This window comes from Coffea arabica, chromosome 8e (genome assembly GCF_036785885.1).
Source record: "Coffea arabica cultivar ET-39 chromosome 8e, Coffea Arabica ET-39 HiFi, whole genome shotgun sequence".
Lineage (NCBI taxonomy): Eukaryota > Viridiplantae > Streptophyta > Magnoliopsida > Gentianales > Rubiaceae > Coffea > Coffea arabica.
In genome coordinates, this window is record NC_092324.1 from 47,380,141 (window position 1) to 47,405,570 (window position 25,430).

At 36.3% G+C, this 25,430-nt stretch overlaps 3 protein-coding genes across 5 annotated transcripts; 1 reads left to right on the top strand and 2 right to left on the bottom strand.

The window, feature by feature from the left end:
* Positions 1-1,350: 1,350 nt before the first annotated feature.
* Positions 1,351-6,728, bottom strand: LOC113703674 (ATP-dependent zinc metalloprotease FTSH 4, mitochondrial). Of its 2 annotated transcripts, none has more exons than XM_027225117.2 (7): positions 6,417-6,728; positions 5,829-5,916; positions 5,366-5,617; positions 4,907-5,152; positions 4,614-4,738; positions 3,733-4,209; positions 1,351-2,519 (listed from the first exon to the last, which is right to left on the bottom strand). In XM_027225117.2, exons 1-7 carry the CDS (start codon positions 6,441-6,443, stop codon positions 1,590-1,592), a joined length of 2,145 nt encoding a protein of 714 aa, XP_027080918.1. In that variant the 5' UTR covers positions 6,444-6,728; the 3' UTR covers positions 1,351-1,589. The 2 variants fall into 2 exon arrangements, with proteins under 2 accessions (XP_027080918.1, XP_027080919.1); XM_027225118.2 differs by having other exon boundaries at positions 4,907-5,143; positions 6,417-6,660.
* A 3,918-nt stretch (positions 6,729-10,646) lies between these two features.
* On the bottom strand, positions 10,647-14,102 carry LOC113703710 (protein indeterminate-domain 7). 2 transcript variants are annotated; one of them, XM_027225166.2, is made up of 4 exons: positions 13,814-13,996; positions 13,152-13,563; positions 12,615-13,014; positions 10,647-12,050 (listed from the first exon to the last, which is right to left on the bottom strand). In XM_027225166.2, the coding sequence occupies exons 2-4, from the start codon at positions 13,357-13,359 to the stop codon at positions 10,916-10,918; spliced, it is 1,743 nt and encodes a 580-aa protein (XP_027080967.1). In that variant the 5' UTR covers positions 13,360-13,563; positions 13,814-13,996; the 3' UTR covers positions 10,647-10,915. The 2 variants fall into 2 exon arrangements, with proteins under 2 accessions (XP_027080967.1, XP_027080968.1); XM_027225167.2 differs by having other exon boundaries at positions 13,152-14,102.
* Positions 14,103-21,909: 7,807 nt separating this feature from the next.
* On the top strand, positions 21,910-25,388 carry LOC113703335 (beta-fructofuranosidase, insoluble isoenzyme CWINV1). The gene is made up of 7 exons (XM_027224657.2): positions 21,910-22,269; positions 22,511-22,519; positions 22,820-23,676; positions 24,010-24,168; positions 24,255-24,493; positions 24,570-24,657; positions 24,998-25,388. The coding sequence occupies exons 1-7, from the start codon at positions 22,101-22,103 to the stop codon at positions 25,214-25,216; spliced, it is 1,740 nt and encodes a 579-aa protein (XP_027080458.1). The 5' UTR covers positions 21,910-22,100; the 3' UTR covers positions 25,217-25,388.
* The last annotated feature ends 42 nt before the right edge of the window (positions 25,389-25,430 follow it).

A 25,430-nucleotide genomic window follows, 5' to 3' on the forward strand; every position in this document is an offset into this window, starting at 1 on the left:
GAGTGAACGCTTGAAATAAGCGTTTTTTTATATAAGTGTTGAAATTCACTTTTTTAATTTCATTTACTACTAATATGGGAGAGAAGTTTAAACAAGTATTAATTAATTTTGAGGTAAGAATGAGTTGGATAGTTCAAAAGAAAGAATATAAGCGACAAGTTCCAGTTTTAAGCCCTTCCATTTACATAAAAAAAATTATTAATTAATTTTATTTAAGGTCACCTTGGAACTGTCCCTACGTATGGATCACGTAGATGTCTAAGATAAACAAGTAATTCGACCATCCCTTCGTATTAAATGGCGCGGCAAAAAAAAAAGACGTTTCTTTAAGAATAGAATTCCAGCTCTTTGAGCTTCGAAAGAAAGAATAGAATTCCAGAAGTGGAGAGGTACACAAGAAAATACACAGAAAATATCTCTTAAGTAGACAGCTCTTTGATCGAGGAGCACCTACTTATCAATGGATTGACAAACCAAGAATCCAAAATTCACTTTTAGTGCCTTCAATTGCAAACCAGCGTCCTTGAACTGCTGGTCCTAATTGTGATGGTGAAGTTTTGAGCAGGAGGATCCTTCTCTACTGATCCTGCATTCACTTTGCAATTGCCAGTTGTTAACGATCCCCATACATGTGGCAACTGTTTCTATTTTTGTTCAAGTTTAGTCATAATTTTCACTCTTTCTGCGTATTACTAGCATGCAAACACCATCAAACGTCTGAACATTCACATATGAATGGGGATCTTTAGTGCGCAAATCTTTTCACCAACAGGTTGGAAGGAAGCAGTCTAATCTAGACTTAAATGAGTTAAAAGAGCCAAATCCTCTTATGTACTCGTTACACTAATCCCGCATTTACACCCTTCTAGCCCTCACCAGGCTCCAATACAACCTTCTGCAGATTCTACATTTGTATAGCACAAAACAAGCACGTGGAAAGATTCACCTGGACTTGTTATCTTAGACTAATATTGCTGACAAAAGCATCTCGAAAAGAAAATTTGCAGATTCCTGATTTGGAATCGCAAGACAAACAGAAGCCAATGGCATGGAAACCATTTTCTACCGCATGAATACAAAATGTATAGCAAACAAACTGGCCTTGCCAAGGCACTAACAGCATCACAAGGACCATTCAAGAAATATAGCTACAACCACATTTCTCAACAATGCAGCATCATGTTGACTGAGAGTTATACAGTACATCCACTGCACAGCAGGAGTCTATCTATCGAACTAACAAAAATGCAATAAAGAATAAGAAAATAATAAATAACAGAAAAACATAATGCTATACTGAACTGGCAGATCTGAACCCACTGTTAGCTATGTGGTCAAGTAGGGAGAACGGACGATAAAAAGTCATTGAATAGAACTCAATGTAAGTGGTACACCGAAAATAGCACTCCCTGCCTGCCATTCATCTTCTACACATTCCATTCAAAAGCATACATAAACATGAACTTGGAGTCCGCAATTAGCTACATTGTTTCTCACAGGTTAAAAGGTTTCCATGTAAAACACTATATGCACATTAAACCTGATAGTTATGAATAAGGGACAGGATTGACCTGTGCATCTCCTCCATGCTACGATCCAACAGGTGCAATTCCCTTTGCCTTGGCTGCAGCAGTTGCTGCTGCAGCTGCTGCAGCGGCGGCAGCAGCCGCAGATGCTGCTGCATTGGGTGTTGATGGAGGAACAGCACCGGATTGCGATGTGCTTTGCGTGGTAACCATTTGTTGTTGTTGTTGTTGCTTCTGCTGAGAGTTTACCTGATCAAGCAGGGCCTTGATCTGACTTCCAGAGAGTGTCTCATGCTCAAGTAGAGCATTAGCAAGTGCATGGAGCTCCTTGCTGTTCACGGTGAGAATGGTTTTCGCATTGTTGTAAGCCCTCTCCAAAAATTGTTTTACTTCTTCCTCAATAAGGAGCCTAGTCTCAGTGCTCATGCTCTTGCCGTTATCATCATAGTTGTGAGTAACAAGTCCCACGTTTCTGCTCATACCATACTTTGTAACCATTGCTCTTGCAAGATTGGTTGCTTGCTGCAGATCGGAAGATGCACCTGAAGTCACTTCATTTTCTCCAAAGATGAGCTCTTCTGCTACTCGTCCACCCATGCAAACATCCAAACGAGCAAGCATCTGCTTACGAGATATACTTGTCTCATCCTTGTCAGGTAATTGGGCAACCATACCAAGAGACATTCCACGAGGAACAATGGTTGCTTTGTGAACTGGAAGGGCCCCTTCAGTATGGATAGCCATGAGAGCATGGCCACCCTCATGAAAAGCAGTCAGCCTTCGTGATTCATCAGATATAACAGCTGATTTCCGCTCACTTCCCATCATGATTTTGTCCTTTGCATGCTCAAGATCAGCCAGTGTCACAGCTTTAGCACCATCCATCGCAGCCTTAAGGGCAGCAATATTAACCAAGTTTGCAAGATCAGCACCAGAGAATCCGGGAGTTCCTCGGGCAATGATAGTCAGATCTACGTCTTCCGCTTTAAGAACCTATCAGCAAAAAAAAAAATTTCAGATTAGAATCCCCTGCTGAAATTTCCTTCTCCCAAAATGTAGAATTGTCTAAGGAATGCGCTAATCAAAGATAATTCAAGTATCAGCCATGCATGTCAGATGGATGTTATCCATATGCGCATCACTATAATGGCCAGTACATCAAGCAGTAACTTGGCGTAGGAAAGATTAGCAAAGATCACCTATATATGTCTTCAAGTAAGTTACATATGTAAACTATAAAGAGAAATATTGCAAAAAAGGAAACTTTCAAATGAAGTACATGGTGCAGATGCTTATGTAAATTATAGCATATCAAATGGGAAATTTGCTCTTGCACAAAAGGAAACATCCAAACAGAAGTACACAAAGCAGGAGCTTGTCTACAGCACCAGAATCACATATAGGTGAGCAAACGAGTAATGACCAGCTAGTATCTCACAACTGATCTGTCAGGGATTGAGCACGGCAGAGAAATACACTTCACCAGGCAAACAAGGGTAGAGAATTTGAAATAAGAGCTTAGTGGAAGGAAATTAGATTGATTCATCGAGTTGGTTTATGCAACCTGTGTTGACATGGCATGGGGTGTGGTACGTGGCCAAAAAGAAGAATGAACAAAGTACAAATCTTTGCACAAATCTACATTGCAAGACTTGAAAAATGTCTTGAAAATGGCCAAGGAAAAACACAAGCCACTAAGCCACTAAAAGACTCAGTAGAATTGTTCTCTTGGACAAAGTCAATCAACAACAGGCAGAACAAAAATAACTTTTTGGAGACATTGCAAGACTTGAAAAATGTCTTGAAAATGGTCAAGGATAAACACAAGCCACTAAAAGACTAAGTAGAATTGTTCTTTTGGACAAATTCAGTCAACAACAGGCAGAACAAAAGTAACTTTTTGGAGTATGCTAGGGTCCTAACATATCTTCTTTGGCAAACAAAGCTTCTACTTTTTACATAACATTGCAAGGGCCCCTCCATCTTATTTCTGAATTCATCACATATATCTTCTTCCTTTCCAGATCGCCCTTTGGGAAATATGCACACTAATTCAGAGACTACAATACAAAATTATCCTCAATTCGCAAACTAAAGCTCTTTGATTCAGTAAGTGAGAGATGAACAAGTGGGACAATTAAATGAAAAAACTGGGGAAAGAGTAAATAAGAAATAGAGGTTTTTATCATCAAAAAAAGCAAAGTACCTTTGACATATGTGATTCCAAGATCTGTCTCCGTCCTTCAACATCAGGATTTGGAACAACAATATGACGATCAAATCGTCCAGGCCTAACCAGAGCCTTATCCAATGACTCCGGGAAATTGGTTGCAGCAATCACAATAATTCCCTCATTCTGCTTGAAGCCATCCAGTTCAACAAGTAACTGATTCAGAGTCATTTTCATGTATTGCTGGTCCTTTGGGTTGCGGCTCCCACCTATGGCATCAATCTCGTCAATAAATATTATACATGGAGACCGTTTCTTTGCAGCAGCAAAGAGATCTCTAACCCTGCGGGCACCAACACCAACAAACATTTCTTCAAACTCACTGCCGCTGCAAGAGAAAAAGGGCACCCCAGCTTCTCCAGCTATAGCCCTTGCCAGCATAGTCTTGCCGGTACCTGGGGGACCAACAAGTAGAACACCTTTTGGGAGCTTACCGCCAAGTCGAGTGAACCGCTGCAATAACATAAAAGGTGAGCATAATGAAGTCTGCAACGCTTCTTGACAGTTTAGGAAGGCTAATCTAAAATCATTAAAATCAAAGTTCTCTCCCAGAAAATAATTCTAATATCATGTCAATTGCTTGTTGATCAAGAACCAAATGAAGGGCAAAATTTAACCAAATTTAGGTAGCTAAATAAAGCTTTGTAGATCCATATGAATATTCTAACTTTTGCTAATGGAAAGAAGGATGCAAGAAAAACTATTAACAACTGCAAATTATAGAAGTTTAGATATTCTGCACAGAAAAACAGAAAAAATGCACGAGTTATTCACTCACAGATTCATGTGATTGGAAAGGGAGGTGAGCCAGCCACCCAAGAGATTGTTACAGATCAGAAAGCACAAGCTGCAATTACCTTAGGGTCTCGAAGATAGTGAACAATTTCTTCAAGCTCAGATTTGGCTTCATCAACCCCCTTCACATCACTAAATTTCGTATTAGATTCCATACTAGGGTGCACCTCTTCATTCAGACCCAGTCCTAGTAGAAAATGGTAAAGAGCATTAGTCAGCAGATAACCTTTTGTTTGGTTACAGATTCATCACCCAAAACCACAACAATAACACAAAAAAATTATAATAATAACAAATACAATAAAATAAAATAGAAAATCTAAGACCTTCCAGCAAAGCTCATAACTACAGGTACCTTTACTAATTCCTCTATCTTCGATGAGTGCACCAATGCCTGAGATTAGAAGGAAGGCCATACCAAGAGCACGGACTGTCCGCCATAACTGCTCCTTAAAATGGCCCCCTTCAGCAGCCACCATATGTATAGGTGCACTAGCAGTACCAAGAACACCTTCCTTTGTAGATTTCCCCACATTCCTAAAAGCTGAAAGACCTCCAACCATTTCTTCTTCCACCTGGGAGCTAGGAGCACCTGTAATTCCTGTATAACATACTTATCAAATTCCTCAAACCAATGAAACGTCACAGAATATCAAAACTCTTCAGTGGTAGAACTAATCAAGATATGCTACAAGAGTAGTAGACCTGGTAAAACTCTATCCATGTATGTAGACCCAATCAGAAAGAGTAAACCACAGAAAGGCCAGAGAGAAGATAAAAAATAAATTAATTAAAAAAAAATAATGACACTAGCCTCTCTGCAATGTCTTGAGCAGCTCACTTTCGTCCAGCCTATCAACCTTAACCAGTGCCTTGACATACTCTGCAAGCGCTGCAGGGTTAGAGTGCAGTGAGGGTTGGCTTTCGAACACCCTAATGACTGCCTCAGGCTCGTTTCGATGATATAGCTCTTTGAGGTAAGCAGCATCGCTTAATTCATCACTTCTCCGAGCTAGGCTAGCAGCATAACTTGATCGAAATCTTTTGGTGTTCCCAAATGCATATCCTGCAAGAAGAAATGGAGGGAAGGTGAAGAGGAATGCTTCAAACTTGTGCCAATGAGCAAGTAAACAATATAACCAAGGGAAATTCAAGAGGAATCATCCGCCATGCATCAATTTATCTTTCATCCAAAAATGGGCAGAATAATATTATTGCACCACAATCAGAAAACAGGGAATCTGCCATATCAACAATAAGCGACTTCGATTGCGTACCTAACTCTTTCTGGGCATTAGGTGAAGTGCGATAAGCTCTAACTAATACATTGCTCAGTTGCCTCAACTGCGACTGCTGTCGTTGAACCTGTTATAACAAAACACAGGTCCTAACACAATTAGAATGAAAATTCGCACATATGATCAACATGAAACCATTATTATCAGAGCTAAAGCTCATATAACCATCCCTCCTTATCCACATCAATCGGCAAAAGTCACACCTACAATACAAGCAAAACAGACCTAGAAAAAGCTAACTAGAGTCATAAAAATGGAGTCTTTCCAAAACCCATATCATTAATTGCACAAAAAAAAAACACATAAAATCAGCAACTTTCACCCCTTTTAAAAACAAAAAAAAAAAATTTCTTACCCAACAACCCTTTTGGCTTTACACCTAAGACTGATAGCTAATTACTCCTAAACCCACCAAAGCTTATACCAAACGATTAAATGACCTATTTCTAGATTAGGGCTTCATCATCCTATGCAAAATAATAAAAAAAAACTAAAAACCTTGGCTTGCATGTTATATTTCTGATGTTCATACAATTGATTAAAAAAAAAAAAGTGTCAAGAACTGACCCGACTGATAAGGCGAATTAAAGCCATTCCCTGTCCCCAAAAGAGGGCTGATCTCTCTTTCGCCAAACTCTTCCCCTCCCCCTTTCTTTTCCCAAATGAACTATCCCTATCCCTAAATATAGAAGTGTAAGTTATTCGGATATATTTGGAGTTCAGCAGATACTGCAACTCAGGAGAGGAGGGAGGGATGGAGAGAGAATAGAGGGAACTGGGGAGTGCAACCAGAGATGGATTTTTTCCCTGGATCAGTAATTTTTAATGGGCAAAACTGAGAGATTTTTTGTACGCATATGACTAATCCTCATAAATCATAATACCGTATAGTATAGTATAGTATAGTATAGTATAGTAAACTTTGGTAATATTTGACCTCAGATCTTGGGATTTGGTGAGGAAGTGTCCATGGCTTGTTTAAGTGGACCGGTACGGTATTAGAACTATGGGGAGAACGGCGGAAGATGTTTGTGGGCTGTTATTCTCCAAAAAATATCAATGCTTAGGCCCGTCAACAAGGCCTTGTAAGTGAGTCAGGCTGTCCACAACCTTGAGGTTAAACTTTAGCCCATTGAACATTAACAACAACCAAGTCCAAATTCAGCCCATTCACTACATCAGGCTTTGGGATGAGATGAGAAAGGACGGATTCAAATTTTTTTAAGTCAAACAAGCCCAGTTGAGGAAAGAAACAAAACCGATAAGTTTTTCTTCTCAAATTCGTAGCGAATTCTTGATTGCATGTTGTTATTTCTATAATTATATATACGAAAAATGAAGAACATTAATCCGAAAACAAATGCATTTTATTTATGTAGAAAGGGCAGGGCCTCAGTGGGCTTAGGCCTGTTAGTTACTTTTTATAAGTTTTGGAGTTGACATGTCCAAACTCAGTTCACGTAAACAATTACTGATTGTTGAAGTCCAAAATCAGCTCATAAGTGATATGAGGTACAAATGTGGCTCACAAGGAAGTAATTACGATGTTAGGAAGTTTTGTTGTCTTAAGCATAGTTTTCACATGTTATTCTATTTATTGTGTGAAGATTAGACAAGTCATTTGGCACTCAGCGAGAGGAGGTAAGTGCATGCACAATCTGCAATCATGACAAACCTCATGGGAGATTTGTACACAATCCCTTTTTAGTAATAAAGTAACAAGTCATTTTCTTAAAAATTAATAAATCTTGAGAACGAAATCGTTTCTATGCCGACAGGTTAAGAGAAAATCGTTTAAAATGTTTCACATTTCGTCAAATGAATCTTTTCATTATTTACTTTCAAAATGATAACTTCTGTCTCTTACAAAATTGAAACCGTAAAATTTGGTTCCAATCTAAGTTTTTTATCTTTTTTTTTTTAACCTTGAATCCATTAAGCAAATCAACATAGTCAGTTTTTTTAGGGAAAAAAAAGGTAAGATCCCATTTATCGTTAAAGCAAATGATCCGATCCATATTCATTTTTTTCCCTCTAAATAAGTGAGATTTGACCCAAATCATATTTATTTTTCCCACTAAAAAAGTGGGATTTGATCTTCTTGTAGATAAAAAATGATTGCATATAGATGACGTGGTGATTTCAAGACCAAAAAGTGATCAAAATTTAAGTTGGAACTAAATTTTACTGCTAAAATTTGTAAGGAATACAAAGTTAACAAAGTGAAAGACGATAAAATTCATTTAGCCAAATGTAAGGGACATTTTGAACTATTTATGTTTCATTCTAGTTGACCTAAAACTAGGATTAACAAAGTTATTGCATCAAGACAAATCTTACCATTAACATTTCAAGAAATACTTAAATTCAGAAAATTTAGATGAATCATTCTTTAAGCGTCACTGATGATACACACTCTACCATGTCATTGCCAACATTTGAAAAGTTAGGGTACCTTCCCTTGTCACCCAACATCTACCTGCCTCACGCCGAGAAGCTTCCCTGTCGGCGCGCATATATATTAGCATTACATCGCCTACGTAAAGGTCACCCCCCATGCTCATTCATCTCTTCTTATTTTAGGGAAACAATACACCAGGACAGGAAGCTTCAATATTCATAATTTAGCCAAAAAACAAAGAGAAACTTGTGCCGATGATCAGTAGAAGTTGCCGTGTCCCAATCACAAAACATCAACGATTCCCGAGCCGAGATATCTATCTTGATCTTTGTGGGATTTTTAATCCCGGGCTCAATCTGCAATCAACTGAGAGAGGAAATGCTAGTTTCATTACCAAGTGATTAAGGGTGCAAAAATAATTCCTCATGTGTGATACTTTTACCAAATGTTTTAAGGGCCTATTTGGTTGGCATGCTAAAAGTTACAAAATGATAAAAGGAATGCAATGGCGGATATGCAAAGGGAACGTAAGAATAACTTTGATTAGAATTACTATCCAACTATTACCTATTTTTCTTCCTTCACTTGGGCTCCATTGATTTGCTTAATTTCTTGAGTTGTGCATATATAGTATTATATGCATCTCTCTCCCAAGAGATCCAAATCATTATTGTTCAATGCGACAGAAAAAAAAACAATTTGATGCTTCAAAGAAAAGGAAGATACTATAATGTACAACAAACTATCCAATCTAGTAAATTATGCGAATGCAGTATTCGAAATATGTGCTTAGAAAAAGGAGATATTAAGAAGTTGTAATGTACTACATGAGGTAGTTAGCTATACGCAAAAAACTTTGTTTCAAGAAGTAATCATTCGTTAGTTGTTTATCATTCTGTATGATAACCTTTTACAAACTAATATTTTGCATTAAGTTCTACATGGCCAACTGTAAAGAACTTAAGGTGCATTTACGTTCGAAAAATTGTACAACATTTTTTTCCCGGTTTTAGAACGTGGAGGCCAATTGCGAAGAAGTACATTACTACAACCTTGTCTGAGTCTATGACCTGAGGTAGAATCAGAATATTTTTTTCATAATTTTTCATGGTTTTTTCTACCAAATTAAAGCTTTACTCTAGCTTTTGTTTTATTTGATCCTTTTTTTGAATTTTTTTTCTTTTTAATGTAAGTGGAAGATCTCGAATTCAAGATTTCTCACTTATATTCCCTCCTCCTGTACCATACAACATATCCCTCTCCCTAGTTTTATTTGATTCTTTGATAGTCATTTGGAATAAATTTCATAAATCTATTTTGCTTTTCAGGGATTAATTTCCCATAAGAATTTCCCTCGAAAAAGAAAAAGAAAAAGAAAAAGGTTCCCATGAGAATTCACTTACCCAAGTCTTCTTCCCTTATACAGAAAGTAACAAGGGTAAAATAAAGCAAATTACCGGAAAATAATCACAAAAAGATGTCTAACTCGAGTGGTCACTCCAGAATTAACTAATATTGTCGGACGTAGTAGGTATTAAGATTCTAATTTGACTGCCAAAAAGTACTAGTAATCAATGAGATGTTTATTGTATCTTCTACATATCAATCCGAAACCTTTTGATAAGCGGATTGGAAAAAAATAAGTATAATTTTCACCTTTCAAATTCAACAGCCAACCATTAAACTCTCTCTCTCTCTCTTGTGGAAGCAATCAGAGTTCAGTGCCACATGTACAAAAATTTATCGAGTACTAATTTCAGAAACAAGGAGAAAATCCACGATTATTCCGGGATGGAGTAGGTACATTAATTAAGATTTTAGTACGGTTATTGTTCAATTGTTGTATATTAATTTACACATAATTTGGTGTTAACTAACATTACTTTATTGTAAATTAACGTGAATTTTGTTCATATACACCAACCCAATATATGAATCCAATCACATAAATGTACCAAAGCCAATTGTACACCTACCCCAAATGCCTACAAGATGACAAACAAAGCTTACTGGTTGCCCTTGGATGTTTTTGTACTATAATAATAAGGAGCCATTAAATTGATAATGATTCTTTAATTTAGCGGCAAAACCAAGAATCCACTTAGTGGTCTAGCCACCCTGAACAAAAATGTAAAGATAAAAAAGGGGTGGCTGGGGGATGAACACACAAGAAAATGAAAGATCGCCTTGCTACAGTTGAAATGGTCCTGCTAATACATTGTCTAACACAAAATGACAGATATACCAGTACTAAATTGCAGCAGCTAGCCAAGGAATTAATCTCGATTGCAATAACCAGTTGGAATCCTCTGTGCCACTACTCGATGTCAAATCCAGTGCCAATCCCACTAATCACGTGATGGTAGAAGAAATTTAAATAAATAACATATGACAAATTAAATAAATAGGATATTTGGTATAAATATAAAAGTGGTACTGAATTGTCACTAGAAAAGTGACGCTGAGGATCCCGTGTATTCAACAATCATAAAACCTTGTCATTTGTAAATGTGAAAAGAACTAGGAACTGGAGGACGGTAGCAGCACAGATACACATATACATATATATGGGACAAAATCAACTAATAACAATTAACGAACAAATTAATAGGAAAGAAGAAATCTCATATGCTCAACATAAACATAATTACTTCAAACTAACTCTCTACCATGGTGCTGCTGGATTGTGATGACCCTGCTGGCCATTGAAAGATGAGCCACCAAGTTCATGAAGATCATCCAGACTAAGAAATGTTTCTCTAGCAGTAGGGAAGGCTTTTAGACCCAAGAAATCCCTTGTTAATCCGTCATTAAAATTGTTGCCACGGCCACCAAATACGCCACCTTCTTTACCGCTACTACTTCCATTATTCTCCCTTCTTGAAGTCAATAACACTTCCTGAAAGTTCTCCCCGAATCCATCGTGATGATGAGAATTTACCATACCCATCAAAGCTCCTCCTCCTAGATGATCATGAGTTGTTAATGGACCAACACCTATTTGTTCTTGGTGTGGATGTTCCATGCAACCTGCAGAGGTGATAGCACTAGTTTTGTTCCCAAAAGATGCCATCAGCCCGTGATGATGCATAAGCCCAGATCCAGAACTAGACCCTATTCCCATCTGATCTTCACGTGAGGCCAGACCCAGGCTAGAACCAGCTGTAGAAGTGGCCAATATTATTGATGTTGAACCCATCAAACCAGTACTCACGTGAGCTGCTTGGTGGGGTCTCAGCATCGTTGTTGTCGCCGAGGCAGCGGCCGCCACCACGTCCGCACCAGCAGCTGATTGACTTGATGCAGGTTTGCTGATTGTAACTCCCATTTGTGCTGCTTTTTGCAGCAATGCAGTTGCAGACATGTGGGGTGATGCCGATGCCGCGGCGGCTTGGAATGAGGAGGAAAGAGTTGGGTTAGGGTTAGGGTTGTTGACATTTTCATGATGATGAATCATGGTTTGGTCCAGTCTCGGGCTGCTGAACAAGTCATGACTTGTTGGAGGACCTCCCCCTGGATCACAGAGCCAAGGCGGCAGCTCTGGTGGCCTCAAGTTGCTATTGAAGCTTTGTTGTCGTTGTAACTGTAACTGTAACTGATCTTGTTCTCGCTTGAGAGGAAACACGGGGAGGCCGCCGCCATGGAGAGGATGGTTTTGGAGGTGGAGTTGGACTGAAGATGTAGTACTATTGCCGCCGCCGCCTAGTAGTCCTAGTGGGTGGTTGTTTGTTGTAATTGCCCGGGCACTCTCTTCTGCCAAGGCGTCGCAGAAAGCTCTATGGGTGATGAAACTGTCCCTCCTGACAAACAAAAACAAACAGAAAAAAACAAAAGGAATAAAACATCAAAATGCTGCTGCAGATTAAACAATAGACAGTACGGTACCATATATCTATGAACGATGCTCCCTCTTTTTCATCTGAGTCCGTCTCTGTCGTCAACTTTTTCTGCGCTTTCATCTATGGTGGCAGAATAGATAGTAGTAGAGTACATGATTTTTTAGCAGTAAAGTTTTCTTTGTTTTTAGCTTTTTGCAGTGAAAGAATAAATAAAGTAGTGTTAGGACATACTACAAAACTTGTAATGATACAAATTCACTGCACATACGCACATACACACAAAGACAAAGACAAAAGATTGCAAGAACAACACAAGATTCACAAGGCAAAGATGCTTAAGGTGGTACCACGTACTAATTGCCTAGTAAAACTGAATGTGAGCAAAGTATTTTTTTTTTTTTGGTCAAAAAATGAGAGCAAAGTATTTGACATTGGGTATTTTGGTAGCTTCTTTCTAGTGTGCATGGAACATCCATTTGACCCCAGATTCCTAAATTAAAAAAGAAAAAAAAGAAGATCGATTACCTTGAGAAAAGGGTTCCACAGTCACATCTATATTCTCTAGTACCACAAATCTTGGAATGAGCTTTCCAATCTGATTGAACAGCGTAACGCTTTGAGCACTTTTCACACTTCCATTTCTTCTCACCATGCTTTCTGGAAAAGTGTTTCTTGACTCCAGTGAGGTCCCCAAGTGCCCGTGAGGGATCATGGTGCACGCATGTAGTTTCCGGGCAAATATACACCTTCTTCCTTATTACTTCTTTGTTGCTTCTTTGCTTTAACTTCCAGGGTAAATTATGTCCCCTCCTGTGCAATTGGAGGTTTTGATCCCTTTGGAACCCTTTGTTACAGATCTCACATATAAACCTGTTTGTTGCCAGAAGGGTTCTTGGAGACAAAGCTATCACTTCTGCCTCAGGGTCTAATTAAGGAATTTCCCGATGGCAATAGAAAATCAGGAGATTAATATCCAAGAAGTTTTTCCTTTAATTTAGTACTGTTTCAGTCTACAAGAGAAGGGATATACTGCAATAGTTATATAATGCTGGACTTTGTTACCTGGATTGCCTGGAAGATTTCTCTTTTTCTTTGAAGCTGGTTGAGCACTTTGATTAGTCGGTGATGATGCTAAAGGAGGCTGCTGCTGCTGCTGTGGGTACACAGCACCAATTTCTAGTCTGTTGCCAGAAGAAATGCTAGCATCATTAGATCCAGATGTCAAATTTGACATGCTGTCTTCTACCACCATACCTGCAGCCTTCATCATCTTAGAAAAGCCTCCTTTTGATACAACCTTGATCTCTCCTTAGTTTCCCCTCTAAATATCTGGGGTATACCCTTGTATAGAGCTATGCAGGTTAGAGGGTTGGTTTATAATCTTGGACTCCGGCCAATTAGATTCATTGATGAGCAACAGATGATATCAAGCTTCTTTTTTTCTCGAATCAGACAACAGAATCCAATACAAACCCTAGTTATAATTCAAGAAGATTCTAAATTCAGCTAGCTGATGAGTGATGGTGAAAGAGGCACTGATAAATAAAAGCTTGTGTAGGTTGATTTTAGTAGCTTCTTGTAGAATCATATGAAGCTAGCTAGCTCCTATCTATTGTTTGAAAACCCTAGACGACTGATTTGAAAAAGGAAGAAAAGGTTTCTTGTTATAAGGGTGAATCAAAAGAGAGAAAGATTACAATATCAAGTGTTGAGTGAAATCTTACAGTGTCGGCCCTTTTCTTCAAATCATATTTGAATTAACCAAAATTGCCTGATAGCTGTTAGCACCATCAAGATTCAATAAAAAGCCACACAGATGAAAACAAACAAGACCACACCATATTCCTTTAGCATAAACGTAAGAGAAGACTTCCGCTGTATGTGTTTTGCTTTCTCAGTATATGTATGTGTCTTGAGTGTGTGAGAGAGAGGAAGATAAAGATGGAGAATGAGAGAGAGAGAGAGAGAGAGAGAGAGAGAGAGATGTGGATGAGAAGGTATCTCTACTAAGTCCTCCACCCCATGAAAAACCATACCTCAAGGCCAACAAGCTTATTCTGACGTTGTCCTTTGTCTTTTTCGTTGTTCCCTTCCCAATTGTAAAAACTACATGTACTTTGCAGCCTCTTCCTTCACTGTTTTTACTTGATCAAAATTATTCCGTTTCAAAAGAAAATGATGATTAAAATACCGTGCAAGTTTAAATTAATTTTCATTAACCAAGTTTGCTAATTGATTCCAAAAGTGTACTAATTAATCAAGAAAGGAAACCGCAATACTCAATCATGCATGGCAAAATGGTTAAAGTGGAGAATCATGCATGCATGGATGTTAGAATGTAAATGTTTTTGGAGGTAAACAAAGCTCAATTTATGGGGACTGTCTTGCAGCTTAATAGTCACTTCACTTTCTTTCTTTCTTGCTTGCATCCACGCACCTACTGCCTACATACATTCACATGATTGGTTTGGTGATTATATTCGAAACAATCATGCATGCTCAAGAAAAAAGTTGTTTCAATTATTCTTACCGTCCTGTGATCCTTAGTTTGAATAAACAATACTACTGGTACTTAAGCTCTTTAAATTTTATAAAAGGTAGAATAGTGATTTCAGATATGCAATGAATAAGGTTCCATCAACTATCACTTTAATACTTCGAAAAACCTGACAAATTCACGGCTTCTGAACTTAAAAAAGTGGAAAAGAGAATACAGGACTTGGTCCCCCATGCTGCCATATCCATCATCACTTGTTACTGTGCATTACATAATCGAGACGCTAGCCCCGTCAATTTAACTTGAGTGTTTATAGAAGCATGTTTTGAATTAATACGTGTGAGTGATCATCGGAAGAGCTAATGATCATCGGAGTGGAACCTAAATATCTGTCATGAAATGTAGAAAAATAAAGTGATTAATACAAACCTTGTTTTAATCCAAGAAAACTTTTGTATTTTAGATTGTAAGAACCGTCGTGGCAACTGGTGCAAAGGATAGTAATTATACCACCTGTTCAAACCTTGCCCTCATTCAAAATTGGACTAATTTCACTTTACATCCCCAAACTTAATTGTACTCGATAAATTTTAATTCTGGACGTTTTGTATCTTATAAATTTCTTAAGTTCGTCCTACTTAATTCTGATCAATAATAGTATCAACAAAATTAACGAAATAAAAGGACACGCGTACAACGCATATCCAAATCACTCTACTAAATTATAGTGTATTATCATCAATTCACAATCCCTATTAGTCATGCAAAAAAGTGTGCTCTACGCTAAAACAAATAATATTATCAATTGGATTTAAGTGGGATAGATGTATCTAAGAGGCTAAGATATAAAGTAGTTAAAATTGAAGTTTAAAGTACAAAATGAAAAGAGAAAACAAGTTTGGAGGTGCAAAGTGAAATTAGTCCTTAAATAAAATGTCTTTGCATTTTTGCTTTTCCTAATTTCAATGCTTCAAGAAAAAAGTCCCTTTCTTACCTGACTTGATAGATGAAGAGCACTGGCGAGCCACGTTGTTTTCCCTTCTCGTTTTACAAATTTAAAGTGGCTGTTAAAATTGGAATGTGTAACCACCTGTCTATGACTATGACATGTATGTTTATCAGCCCTTGATTTTCTAAAAATGGCGGATATTCTCCCTCTTGTGCTAACATGCAATCGAGTGACAGTCCTCTAATGAGTCTAAAATGTGAGGAAATGATGTTAGCATTTCATACCTAATGGAGTTGAATGCCCTTTCACAACCATACCTCACTCCATCGAAGAATAGACAATTTTGTTATTTCAGCTAAGGAAATTAATTGTGTCACGAGAAGATGGTAAGAATGTGGGACATTTAATTTAATTAACCACCACTTTCTAATTAATGATGCAACTATTTACATAGGAGAAGTTCTAGTTTTGTAGTTTTGTTTTACGAGAGGGTTATTGGAATACCTTTTTTTTTTTTTTTGGCTAATACAGGCGTACGAATTCAATTGAATAATTCTAGTTGCCAATAATAGAAGCATATTCTTCAAAGGGATACTGATGACTGGTGGAGAAAATAGAGAAAGCTGATCTTGGGCAGCAGGCACATCACTAAGCGATTACCACAAATGCATTTCTTGCATGAAGAAAAATAGAGGAAGATGCTGTTTAGTATGTCCTCATTTGCTTCCAAAACATTGTTATTAACACGTTATCCACAATTTTGAAGTGCTTCAATCTTTGCCAAGTAATATCGCAGGGTCAGATTCTCAAATTTTTCTGCAGATAAACCGTCGTTTTCGGTCTATTTTCCTTTTTTTTTGTCCTTGTTTTCCGTCAAGGGAGTTTTAACTCTTCGTTTCACGAGTTTTATTTATAACTTTATCCCAGCATTGGAAAATAAATTAGCCAGTGAAAAATAAGCAAAGTGCCTTACAAAAGATTGGATCCTACGTACTTAAGTTCATGTTCCTATGAGATTGGAAGCAAACAGGGATTAAGTAATTGTAGATCCCTTGTAAGCGAAATTCATAATATCACGACTCCTAGCTGTTAATTAAAAAGGAATTCATGATCTTTTGAAACTTCGTCTACTTTTATTGAAATTCTACACACACAATAATTACTTAGTTATACCAGTGACCATATATCAATTGCAAATGGTCTCCAATGGAAAAAAGAGCTTGAAAGATAGTCAATTGGAATCCGACTTTCCTGTGTGACATGATAACTCGGGAAGAAAACTTGTTTGGATTGTGGCTTGCGCAGAAATTTTTTTACATTTTCTCTGAATACCATTGCTCAATCACTTTTTTATTCCACATATATTAAATCTTTACAATATATTTTTCTGCAATAACTCGTAAAAATATCAATCCAAATAGGCTCTAAATTGTGTGTGGAAAATAACAAATTGAAGCCATAAGAGATTCATCTAGTTGTCTCCTTTTTCTCATAAATTGACTATATCATTTACGAGTTTCTTGAACCAAGCACAGACCTAAATCTAAAAGATCAAGAAACATCTTCTTTTCAGATTTTACGCAGAGGAAAATTAAGTTATGACGGTGACATTTATATGAAGTTATATTGCCAAGATATTTAGCTGGCCCCTCTATAATAGGAAAAAGAACCACAAAATAATTCTATACTCAAAAGCAGGTGACTAGAAAACAAACAACGTGACTCGCTATGGAGCGACATTGTCTTTCTGTTTATTCACGTTATGAAACAATTATTCTTCTTCTTGCAATAGTATTAATTATATGGATTAGTTTGTTTTCACTTGATATATATATATATATATATATATATATATATATATATATATATATATATATATATATATATATATATATATATATGCTATATAAACGTCAATATTTTATGTAAACTCTGCAGCATACAGATAGAGGGTCATGCATGCACGTTCATGTTTCATTCCAAATTCCCTCTGCAGACAGCATATCAATCTGTACTCTGTAGCAATTTTTAGCTGTTTGTTTGAATATGAGTATGATAAAAGAAGAATACTGATTGACCTATTTCTCCTCAAATCCTGTTGTTGACATTTCGGAAGAACCGCTATTGACTCGAGTTTTTTTTTTTTTTTTTTATCACTATATTAGAGAATGAAATTTGTTAGAATGTAGTTCCACTTTAACTATTTTGGAGACCTGACAATGAAGTAATTCACTAATAAAAGGCAGACAAGGTTGTCACCAACACAAAAAAAGTCTGAATGAAAGATTGAGTGAACATCACGTAATTCTTTTTTTCTTCTTTCGGTAATGAAAAATCAGTACTACGTATTAGAGCATATACTCTCAAAATCATGAAAAGTCGCTGATAAAGTTTTCACTAATCGTTCATTAATACAACATTGATATCGACACCACAATTCGAACGTACGATCTTTTATGAACAAATAGTCTATTACTCCTATCACTTATTACCAACTCACCTAACTTGTCTTAGCTGCCTTATATATGAGTCTACGTAACGTCAACTACAGAACTGATACATACAAGTCTACATAAAACAATATCTAAATATTACATCTACATATCTACCTATTATATAAGAAAAAAGCCAAGTTACTATTGCACCCCATCTTTTTGACACATGTATGTGCAATCTTTTTGACAAGTGGATGCTTGGTCATTTTAGCTAAACTTTTCCTTCTACCTATTATATAAAAAAAAAGCCAAGTTACTATAACACCCCATCTTTTTGACACATGTATTGCACATATTTTTGACAAGTGGATTTTTGGTCATTTTAGCTAAACTTTTCCTTCCCTTTTTTGATTCAATTGGGCCAAAATAATTAAAATATTTTTTCTCCTTCAGAAAATCAACTGTGTCGCTTCTTCTTCTTCTTGCGGCAAGTGCTGTTATTTTTTATTTTTTAAAACTAATCTAACTAAAATTGTTGTCATGTTCTTTTTTTTCGTCGAGATGATTAGCTACTTAACAAAGAGAAGTTTTTATTTTTTTTATCCCATTTTACATTTTCTTTTCTTCCTTTTTTTTCTTCATGTCTAATCTCTCATATTTGCTCTATTCTTCGATCATAATGTTATAGTCAACTGGCATTTGTTTGTTAAATTTATAGGATGATGCTATTATTTGGTATTTTTCATGGATAAAAGGTGAAATATTAAAATATGTAAAAAGATCTTAGAATTCATTTTATACCAATGATAATTTTCTATGAAGAATAGAACAATAATTCTTTCTTTTCTTTTCTCCTCCCACGATTTGATTTCTTACTTCACATTTTTTTTCTTTTTCTTTGTTTTTTGGTTACATTTTGTAATTATCTACAATTTTGTGTATTTTTTAAAGAGAAAAGATATATCATGTGATGCTTCCACTAAGATAAATCTAGCTAGGCATTCTTCTACCTCTGTGTTCTATATTAATTTTTGTTTGTTTTTTAATTATTCAGGTTCTGTTTGGGTTGGCATATAAAAATTGTAGTTGGTGGTAGAAGTCACAATTAGAAATTGTTAGACAATTCAATTTTGATTAGGAAGATGTTTTTGCAATAAAAAAATGGTTCAATTGTAATTTGTATATGTAGATCTGGAAACGTAGCAATTCATAATTTTTTATCTAACCTTGCTATTTATATTCTGGAGCTGCAGAATAATGTTGTCACCTTTAAACGGGATTTAAATAAATAAAGAAAGAAAAATGTGAAACTTTAGAGTAAGTTATATTGATGTTGAAGATTGTGACATGTCTTAGTAGCTTTCTAAACTTTTTTTCATTATTAAAATACTGGAAGCATTATGACTGCTTTTGATTTAGTTACAACTAAGACTATGCTGCTAATTAATACAGCAATGCACTTGTAGTGTATTGATTTTCTCTCTTTTTTGGGTATTATCATAATAATAGTTCAAAAATCTTTATTCAAATCACAATAAATAAGGGTATTAACTTCATAGATGGAATTTCTCTTCACAACAAATTTTGAGGGAAATTTTATTTATATTCCATATTTTATTAATTGTATTCCTACAATAAATAAAAACTATATGATAAAAATAATAGTGAAAATGTGATTAACAAAAATGAGAGTTCAAATAACATTTGTTAATTTTAATTGTTTTGAGGCCCAATTTTCTCCTATATTTCTATTGATTTATCATGTGCTAAAATAATTTGATGTTATGTGTTTGACTAAATTTCTAGGGGGCCCAAGCTGTGCTTTGCACAGCTCAAGTACCTCTAGTTATATAAGAAAGAAATGAACTTTAGTGCCTTACTTGCTTGCTCATCACGTGGTTTCCTAATAGTTTGACAAGTGGCTTGTTAATATTTCTTATACATTGCTATTCTTGCCATTGCACTTTTTTTTTTGGCCTTTTGTTCATGCAATATCAAACAAATCTAGCTCTTATGTTTATGGGTGTTCATCGGTCGATAATCAAAAATTCGATAAAAATATTTTTTGATAATTTGGGAATTGATTTTTTAAGACCAATATCCAATTAGCGTCCAAACCTTAGTTTGATCAATTGGATCGGAGAATCAATAGTGAGTTAAAATATTTTAATTTTCTCTTAAAAAATTGTTATAACAAAATAATATCCCATATGTTTTTCAACAAAATTAATCGACTTACTCAAACAAAACATGATATGCAAAAAAAAGGGTTCATAATCCTAAGTTCTAACTCATAACCTCAATTCTTAAACAATATTAAAATAAATAAGAATTTCAAACTTAATTGTTAAGCTAAACTCCAATGCATCAACTTCCATTAAAAATTTATCTCCAAGTATAGTTATAGTTAGTTTAAATAATTAGTAATTACTAATTAGTATTTAGTGATAGGATTAAGATTTACTCTTGTATTTAGTAATAGACATAAGTGGGCATATGTTCTACTTTTGTCTCCTATTGATTTTAAGCAAAAGAATGGTTTCCACTTAATTATTCTGGAAATTTTAAGTAGGCTAAGCACAGCCTGAAGTCTACTAGTCCTTGTTATAAAATAGTGTATGTATTTTTCAACTCCAGTGAATGACTTTTTGTTGAAATAATTAAACCTAATCCCAGATTAACCTCCAAAAGCCGGCTATAAAATAGTGTATGTTGGTTGCGACGGCTTATAATCCATTTAAAAAGTTATACAGTGTTCAACAATGGTTATCCAGCACTTTCCTTGTAAATTAACTTTTAATGATGATGAAGCCTTCCATGGACTTTTTTGACCTTCCTTCCCTGTATGAATAATTCAGCTCACCTATTCACTACAGGGGCGAAGATAGTTCAGCTGTTCAAGCTTCACTTGTCTATCTGGTTAAAGTAGGGACAAGGATTTGATTATCCCATTTGAATTGCTATTTTTAAAAGTTTTGTGAAAAAATATATTATAACAATTTGATATATATAAGGTAAAAATGTAATTAGAAAATATGTGTACAAAAAACGTAAAATTTTTGTGTGAAAATCACAAATCCAGACAAGGCTGGTCGGCCTTGAATTTTAGCTCAATTAACAAAGGGCCGAAACTTGAGCCCAGGTAGGCTCCCCCAAATACGGCTTGGCCTTTCATGTTTCGGACTCTATTGCTGTTATAGTTCAACATCTTGGGTTGCATCTGTAGCCCAATTAACAAAGGGCCGAAACGTGAGCCCAGTTAGTTTCCCCCAAGTATGGCTGGGCCGCTTTTTTTTTTTTTTTTTTTTGTGTGTGGAAAGATGGTTGTGTACTGCCCTTTGTAGTTTCCAACTTATAATTGATGTTTTAGTTCAGTATCTAATATTGCGTTTGTAGATGGTATTTTAAAATGACTATATCCACATGCAAACAAGAACTTGTGCTGAAATTTCATTCTAGTTCAAATATTTCTATATTGATTCTAAATAATTTTATTTGTTTTGATGGTTATGTTAGTATTTACTAAAACATGATGATCTTTTTGAAATTTGAAAAACTAAAAATACTAAATATGGGACAATCAGATGTTGGCAATGCATAACACACCGAAAGGGGATGATCTTGAACCCATTTCATGCTGCCACTTTGGTTAAAGTTCGATCTTAGCGTAAGATTGGTAAAATTTACTGATCTTTCATGAAGCATTATGCCATAAATTAAGACAGGTTTGATGGATGCTTTGGTTGAATCTGTAGGAGATAAAATATCTATAACGGTAGTCACTGTTATATACTTGTTTAAGGATAGAGATTCCTTTAAATGCTCAATCATGCATGAAATTTAGCTGGCTACGCAATTGATTCCTTCCTTGTAACTAATGAGAAAATAATTTATGTTTTGGACGGCTCTCCTACCCATATAGGTGCCAAACTATTGCCAAAATGTTGCCTGCTGACCTCAGGTGATACTACTATAATTTTCTGTAAAATATGAAAATGCACGTTTTTGTATTCCTTTGGCTTGAGTAAACAAGTGAACTTCTCTAGAGACTTGATTGGAGAGGGCCTTTCTTCAAGCTCCAGTACCCTTAAGGTAATTCTTCTTATTCGAAGTTTGATCGAAGAAAAGACATGGAGCAATCCTTGTTGTGGGTAACTGTAGTACAGATTTTCTTAGTGATTGCCTATCAAGGCATAGATGGGGCATCTGATCGAGTTGAAAGCATTCTGGATTACATTCCAACCGAGGAACGAGGGAGGACAGCCTATCACTTCCAGCCTCCCAAAAACTGGATGAATGGTATGTCTTTCATGTTCTTGGTTTCTTTCTTGCAATTAATTTCTTGGCAGTTCTTGTCTATAACATTCTCACTTACTGTATGTTTTCTTCTTGTGCTGGCATCTGTTTATGCATACTTCTGTCATTTGGCACTCTGGAATCTTCTTCTTCTGCTGCCTTCTGTCCTTGGCTTCTTTCTTCTGTCATTTGGCATTTATGATGGTGAAAATGGCAATTGGGTGACATGGAATGGAACCGGTAGATCCAAATGGTAAGTATTATATGTTTTCCATTTCTATTACGTAGTCTTTTGATCTATTTTCAATCTCTGGAAGTCCAAAATTTGTTTTATTTTTGTTTCTTTGCCCGTTGATCAAGTACAATTAGACAGATAGCTTCCCCTATGACTTCAGGATTTAGCATATCAGATTATGAAGCAGCAACTGGTATAGATACATGGACTAAAGAAGCTCCCGTCTCGGTGATCACATGGAATTTCAGTCCAGTGGTTCAGTGATTTGCTTTCGTTGAAACATTTTGATCTGACATTTTTCCATTATGTATCATGCAGGTCCAATGTACTATAGAGGAATTTACCATCTGTTCTACCAGTACAATCCATATGCTGCAGTGTGGGGTGAAGGTATTCTCTCCTGGGGACATTCTATATCTTATAATCTGGTTGATTGGATTCATCTTGAAGACGCTCTTGATCCAACGGATCCTTATGACATTAGAGGTTGCTGGTCTGGCTCTGCAACAATTCTTCCAGGTGGAGATCCTGCCATTATGTACACAGGAGTGGAATCTACGAACCGTCAAGTCCAAAATATAGCAGTGCCCAAAAATCTATCTGACCCGTTCCTTTTAGAATGGGCGAAATTGGATCAAAATCCTCTGATGACTCCAGTTGATGCCATTGGTTCAGAATTTTTCAGAGATCCAACAACTGCCTGGCTGGGGAAGGACAAAAGATGGCGAGTGGTCATTGGAAGTGAAATTAATGGTCATGGGACAGCACTTCTCTATCAAAGTGAGGATTTTGTACACTGGACTAAGAGTCATAAACCCCTTCATTTCTCAAATAAAACAGATATGTGGGAGTGTCCAGATTTTTACCCTGTCAGTACCAATGATACAAATGGAATTGACACTTCTGATCTAGGTAAAACTACCAAGCATGTGTTGAAGGCAAGCTTTTTCGGTCATGATCACTACATAATAGGAACCTATGATTCAGAAACAGATGATTTCTTTCCTGATACTGACTTCATGAATAGCAATGTGAAACTGAGATATGATTATGGTATATACTATGCTTCTAAAACATTTTTCGATGGAGCCAAGAGAAGGAGAATATTGTGGGGATGGGTAAAAGAGGCAGATGATCAATCAGATGACATCAGCAAAGGATGGTCTGGACTTCAGGTTGTTTATAGCTTTGACTTCTATTCTTTGCAGTTAGCTGACTTGATTCACTCTTCTTTCTGCATTTTCTGGTTATCCTCTTCTATTGTTTTGTTTTAGAATTTCGGGAGCATGTCATTAATCTGTTTCTCTAGAAGTTCAGGTTCTTCTCTCAGATTCTCTATTTGGTTGCTACTATACAGTTTTCTTGAAAAGAAAATCTAAATTTGAGTTTTGAAACAGTAGCCTTAAAGTCCTTAGACGCTATAATTTGATTAAATAACTTCTCAAGACACGCTTTAAATCTGTGTATATCGCTAAACTTCAATACGAGTGACCCAAACTGTGTTGTAGTCATTCCCTAGAACTATCTTGCTTGACAAAAGTGGAAAGCAACTATCACAATGGCCAATCGAAGAAATTGAGGGTTTGCGCAAAGATGAAGTTAATCTTCAGAATAAGGAGATAGAGGGAGGTAACATATTCGAAGTTACAGGCATCACAGCCTCACAGGTAAAAGAATTCATCCATCTATACTTTCTGTTATCTGGTTGAGTTTACTCGTTGCCGAAGAAATAACAGAAACTTTTGCTGCACAGGCTGACATAGAAGTCTCATTTCACCTGCCAAATCTTGATGATGCTGAGTTAACACATCCCGAATGGCTTGATCCTCAACTTCTTTGCAGCGAAAAGAATGCATCAACAGGAGGAGTTATCGGTCCATTTGGCTTGTTGATCTTGGCTTCAGAAAACTTGACTGAATATACTGCTGTCTTTTTTCGAGTATTCAAAGGCCATGACAAGTATGCTGTGCTCATGTGCAGTGATCAAAGCAGGTAAGCATGTAATTCAAGTCCACCTAAAGTCATGCAAATCATAGTTTGTTCCATCATATGTTACATATTTTTACAGGTCATCTTTGAGAGAGGAGGTCGACATATCCACCTTTGGGGCATTTGTCGATGTAGATCCTGCAGAAAAAATATCACTAAGAAGCCTGGTATGCTGCCCACGCTCCAGCAATTTTCTTTTGCTAATAAAGTTGAACCAAAGAACACATAGATCCCTATTACTGTCAGGTTTTCTTTACTCTCTGATCTTGTAGGCAAAACTATATCTATACTTCAACATGATAGGCATAGATCTGCAATTCATGAACTGAAACATCTTTTTCTCGGGGTCCCTTTCCTAAGATTTTTCCTGGGCTAGACAAAAAAAAAAACTCAAGGGATAGATGTTTCTGCTTTTGCTACGAGGAAGTGGAAAACTGAACGTGTTTCTGTTCTTCAGAGTCAGATTTATGCTTCACTTTTTTTTTTTTTTTGGTTTCTTTTCTATAGATTGACCATTCGATCATTGAAAGTTTTGGAGGTGAAGGAAAGACTTGCATCACTTCTAGAGTCTATCCGACGTTGGCAATTGGTCAGGAATCCCATCTTTATGTATTCAACTATGGCACAGAAAGTATCAGAATCGCCAATTTAAGTGCTTGGAGCATGAGGAGAGCTCAATTTTTCCAGTCCACAAAGGAAGAAAAGCCGAAATTGATTGAGGAATAGGTTTTTGGCGATCAAATTCAATGCTTCTGAGCTCCTGTTGCTTTATGATTCTTTCCAGTATTATCAATCGCATCTTTGGTAGGATACCAGTATGTAGTCAAGGCATGATGAAATTAATTAATCCAGGGCAGGTTTGCTAATAGATACATTGCAATCTGCCACTTGTCTGTAATGACCTTTGTTACTTTTTCTGTTTTTTTTTTTTATTTTTAAA

What these genes read in the sequence shown, in the direction of transcription:
- LOC113703674 (XM_027225117.2), bottom strand. Translation starts at nt 6,443, where the DNA reads ATGGCTTTAATTCGCCTTATCAGTCGG. An exon ending in TAATTCGCCTTATCAGTCGG is followed by an intron (nt 5,917 to 6,416) that starts GTCAGTTCTTGA and finishes TTGTTATAACAG; the next exon opens with GTTCAACGACAGCAGTCGCA. An exon ending in TGGAATCACATATGTCAAAG is followed by an intron (nt 2,520 to 3,732) that starts GTACTTTGCTTT and finishes TTTTGCTGATAG; the next exon opens with GTTCTTAAAGCGGAAGACGT.
- LOC113703710 (XM_027225167.2), bottom strand. Translation starts at nt 13,359, where the DNA reads ATGATGAAGGCTGCAGGTATGGTGGTAGAAGACAGCATGTCAAATTTG. An exon ending in AAATCTTCCAGGCAATCCAG is followed by an intron (nt 13,015 to 13,151) that starts GTAACAAAGTCC and finishes TTCCTTAATTAG; the next exon opens with ACCCTGAGGCAGAAGTGATA. An exon ending in TGTGGAACCCTTTTCTCAAG is followed by an intron (nt 12,051 to 12,614) that starts GTAATCGATCTT and finishes TTTGTTTGTCAG; the next exon opens with GAGGGACAGTTTCATCACCC.
- LOC113703335 (XM_027224657.2), top strand. Translation starts at nt 22,101, where the DNA reads ATGGAGCAATCCTTGTTGTGGGTAACTGTAGTACAGATTTTCTTAGTG. An exon ending in CAGGCATCACAGCCTCACAG is followed by an intron (nt 24,169 to 24,254) that starts GTAAAAGAATTC and finishes TTTGCTGCACAG; the next exon opens with GCTGACATAGAAGTCTCATT. An exon ending in ATGTGCAGTGATCAAAGCAG is followed by an intron (nt 24,494 to 24,569) that starts GTAAGCATGTAA and finishes ATATTTTTACAG; the next exon opens with GTCATCTTTGAGAGAGGAGG.